Below are 3,543 nucleotides of genomic sequence, written 5' to 3' on the forward strand. Positions count from 1 at the left end.
CAATCAGGGGCCCGGGTTTTAGAAAGTGGGCGGTTGTCTTCTTTTGGTTGTTGCTGAGGTGGGTTGGTTGGCAATGTACATCACTTGTATCTTCCCATGGGTGGGACGGGTGCTCTCCTGGTGTTCGGGAGTTGGGCTTCGTGTGTGTGAGTTGTGGTGGTGGCTTGGAATTGCTCCTCGGGGTTATCCACTATGCCGCCACGACATTACAGTTCCCCACAGACGGCGCCAATGTACAAGAAGTCTCTGATACGGGTTGGGAGATGGATCGGGAGCTGGCGAGTCGAGGAGGTTGACGGATCGTCCGTCTGGAGCAATGGGAGGTAGTATCTACAAAGACACTCCAACACCCAAGTAAGAATGGATCTGAGAGATATAAAGTGAATGAGATGAATGACGTACCTGAGAAGGCCTTTGACTCCCCTTTATATAGCTAGTGGAAATATCTCATCTTATCTTATCTAGCTAAGATAAGAGAGGTATTTAAATTTGAATATTGGTTAGAAATGTGGATGTTGGTTTGTGCCTTCTAGAGAGAGGAAGTGAGGCCAACCCTAAATATCCAGGTCAGAAATTATTCTAGGTGCGGGATTTAATAATCAGATCCGTAACAGTAACAATGTTAATAATGATGATCATAGCCGAAGAATTAAATATGAGAAAAATAATGATATGATCTCTTAAAAATTAATGAATAAAAAAAGAAATAAGAAGTAAATAATGATAAATAATATATAAAAAAAATAAATTTAATAAAATAAAAATTTGACTAAATAAAAAAATCTTAAATTTTTTAAATTTAAAAAAAAAAAATATACTTTATCTTATATTTTTTTACTATATTATTTTATTTGATTCTTTCTTTAGTTTTGTGTATTAAATTGAACTATTGATACCCATCCATCATGCCAGTATCCAACAACTCATCAATTATCATCCCTCTCTCCCAGCTACACGCCGTCATCAACACTCGCCATGACCAGATTGGAGCTAGTCTTCATTTCTGCACCAGCCATGGGAAACCTCGTTCCAATCGTCGAATTCGCTAACCTCCTAACTAAACACCACCCTCGATTCTCTGCGACCCTCCTCATCATAACCATGTCACAGCGACCACTCCTCAACACCTATGCCCAATCCCTCGCTTCCACCTCACCAACCAACATCCGATTCCTCCGCCTCCCCCCCGTAGACCCTCCCGCACCCGATGACTACCAATCTTCCGTCGGATTCCTCTCCCTCCTCATACAGAAACATACGAGCCACGTCAGAGACGCGCTCCTTCAACTAACCCCAACTGAGTCAACCGATTCAACACGCGACTCGGTGCGACTAGCCGGTTTGTTTGTCGACATGTTCTCCACCCCCATAATCGACGTCGCCACCGAGCTCTCAATCCCTTGCTACCTCTTCTTCGCCTCGCCGGCGAGCTTCCTCGGCTTTATGCTTCACCTTTCCCAATTCGACTCGGACGAAGAGTTGTCCATCCCGAGTTACAAGAACCCGGTACCGAGATGCGTTTTGCCCAACCTCGTGATGAAGGGGAACGATGGGTTTTCTTGGATTTCACAACATGCCAGAAGGTACAGGGAAACGAAGGGCATTGTGGTAAATACGTTTCAGGAGCTTGAGCCTCATGCAGTTCAATCGCTCTCTCGTGATTCAAAGTTGCCACCGGTTTATCCAATTGGGCCGATTCTGGATCTTAATGGGTCGGCTCAATGGAATCCAAACCCAGCCCAATATAAGCTTATCATGGAGTGGCTGGACCAGCAGCCTCTGGCATCTGTGGTGCTTCTTTGTTTTGGAAGCTTGGGAAGTCTTAAGGCAACTCAAGTTGAACAAATTGCAATTGGGCTTGAACAGGCCGGAGTCAGATTCTTATGGGCTTTAAGGGAGCCCCCGAAGGCCCAATTAGAGGACCCTATGGATTTTGAAAACCACGAGAATGTGTTGCCAGATGGATTCTTGGAACGAACGGCTGGGATTGGTTTAGTGTGTGGTTGGGTCCCACAAGCAAAGGTATTGGCTCATAAGGCGATTGGGGGTTTCGTGTCGCATTGTGGTTGGAACTCGATATTAGAGAGCTTGTGGTATGGTGTGCCGATTGCCACGTGGCCATTGTACGCTGAACAACAAATGAATGCGTTCGAGATGGTTAAGGAGTTAAGTTTAGCGGTTGAGATTAGATTGAATTATAGAATGGGTGGGGATCTGGTGTGGGCAGAAGACGTGGAGCGAGGTGTTAGGTTCTTGATGAACGATGCTGATGAGATCAGGAGAAAGGTAAAGGAAATGAGTGAGAAATGTAAAATAGCATTGATGGTGAATGGATCGTCTTACTCCAAGCTGATGTCCCTGATTGAAGAGTTGACAAGTTGATCAGCCCATTGTATTTATATTTGATTATCATTTATCAAGATGCACTGGGATCTAAATGTGTTCATTCGGTATATCAGAGCATGTAGCATTTTTTATTTTATACAAAACTAGGCTTAGCTGCCGTTTTTCTATTGTTTTAAAAAGATTATTTTTTATAATTTTATTTTTAAAATTATAAATTTAATAAAATAATTTAAATATTAAAAATAAAAAAATTTAAAAACAAAATAAAAATTTTATAAGTTATTTAACTTTTAGAATGTATAAAATTTATAAATCTAAATTAAATAAGATATTAAACAAATTTATTTTGTTGTTATTATGTGTAACAAATAAAAATAAAGATTTAGAAATATTATTTACAATTAACTATTTAGAAACGTTATTGTTCATACCCTAGGTTGAGCTGTGCGACCCGAGCTAACTGAAGACAAGTCGACTGACCTGTTCAAACCAGGATTATCTGACCTCTTCATAAAAGAGGTCGGCCAAACCGCTACAGAGGCCCAAGGAGGTCCAAACAGAGGAACACGACCCAAATCTAAAGCTAGCTCAAAGCCTAGAGAGATAAGGGCGGTTCCCTCCAAAAGATAAAGATGACTTCACTCAAAAGATAAGACAACTATCTTATCTCCAGAAAGGTCACTCCACACCATTATAAATACACTGGAGCACCCAGGTATAACTGATACTCCGATTCTACTAAAAACCTGCTTAATACCCTTGCTAACTTAAACATTGGAGTCCCTTGCAGGTACCACCACCCTCTGGTGACGAAGGATCAGCACCACCACCAAGTCCAACAAGTTTTTATTGGTTTGTAAATAAAAAAATAATTAAATAATGAAGTAGACTGAGTTATTTTTTACTAACATTGATGCATGCTCAAAAAGAATAGATAATTTTTAGTTAATGTTCTAATACGTTATAATGACCCAAAAAAAAATATAGGTTATATAATTAATTATTTACCTATTCTGCAGGAAATAGAAATAATAAATGAAGAATAATATAGTAAATTCTTTTTTTATATATTAATATTTTAATATTATTTTAATCCACTTCTTAACTAACTAGTCACAATTTTCTTTACACTTCCAAAACACTTTAAGGCTGGTTATTTATTCTCTTTGGTTAAAAATGAGAAGAGAGAAAAAAGAA

At 39.5% G+C, this 3,543-nt stretch overlaps 1 protein-coding gene across 1 annotated transcript; it reads left to right on the forward strand.

Annotated features, from left to right (window-relative positions):
- Nucleotides 1-902: 902 nt before the first annotated feature.
- Nucleotides 903-2,489, forward strand: LOC107479502 (UDP-glycosyltransferase 43-like). The gene has a single exon (XM_016099634.3). It carries the CDS (start codon nucleotides 976-978, stop codon nucleotides 2,380-2,382), a length of 1,407 nt encoding a protein of 468 aa, XP_015955120.1. The 5' UTR covers nucleotides 903-975; the 3' UTR covers nucleotides 2,383-2,489.
- The last annotated feature ends 1,054 nt before the right edge of the window (nucleotides 2,490-3,543 follow it).

The sequence above is a fragment of the Arachis duranensis genome, chromosome 3 (assembly GCF_000817695.3).
Source record: "Arachis duranensis cultivar V14167 chromosome 3, aradu.V14167.gnm2.J7QH, whole genome shotgun sequence".
Lineage (NCBI taxonomy): Eukaryota > Viridiplantae > Streptophyta > Magnoliopsida > Fabales > Fabaceae > Arachis > Arachis duranensis.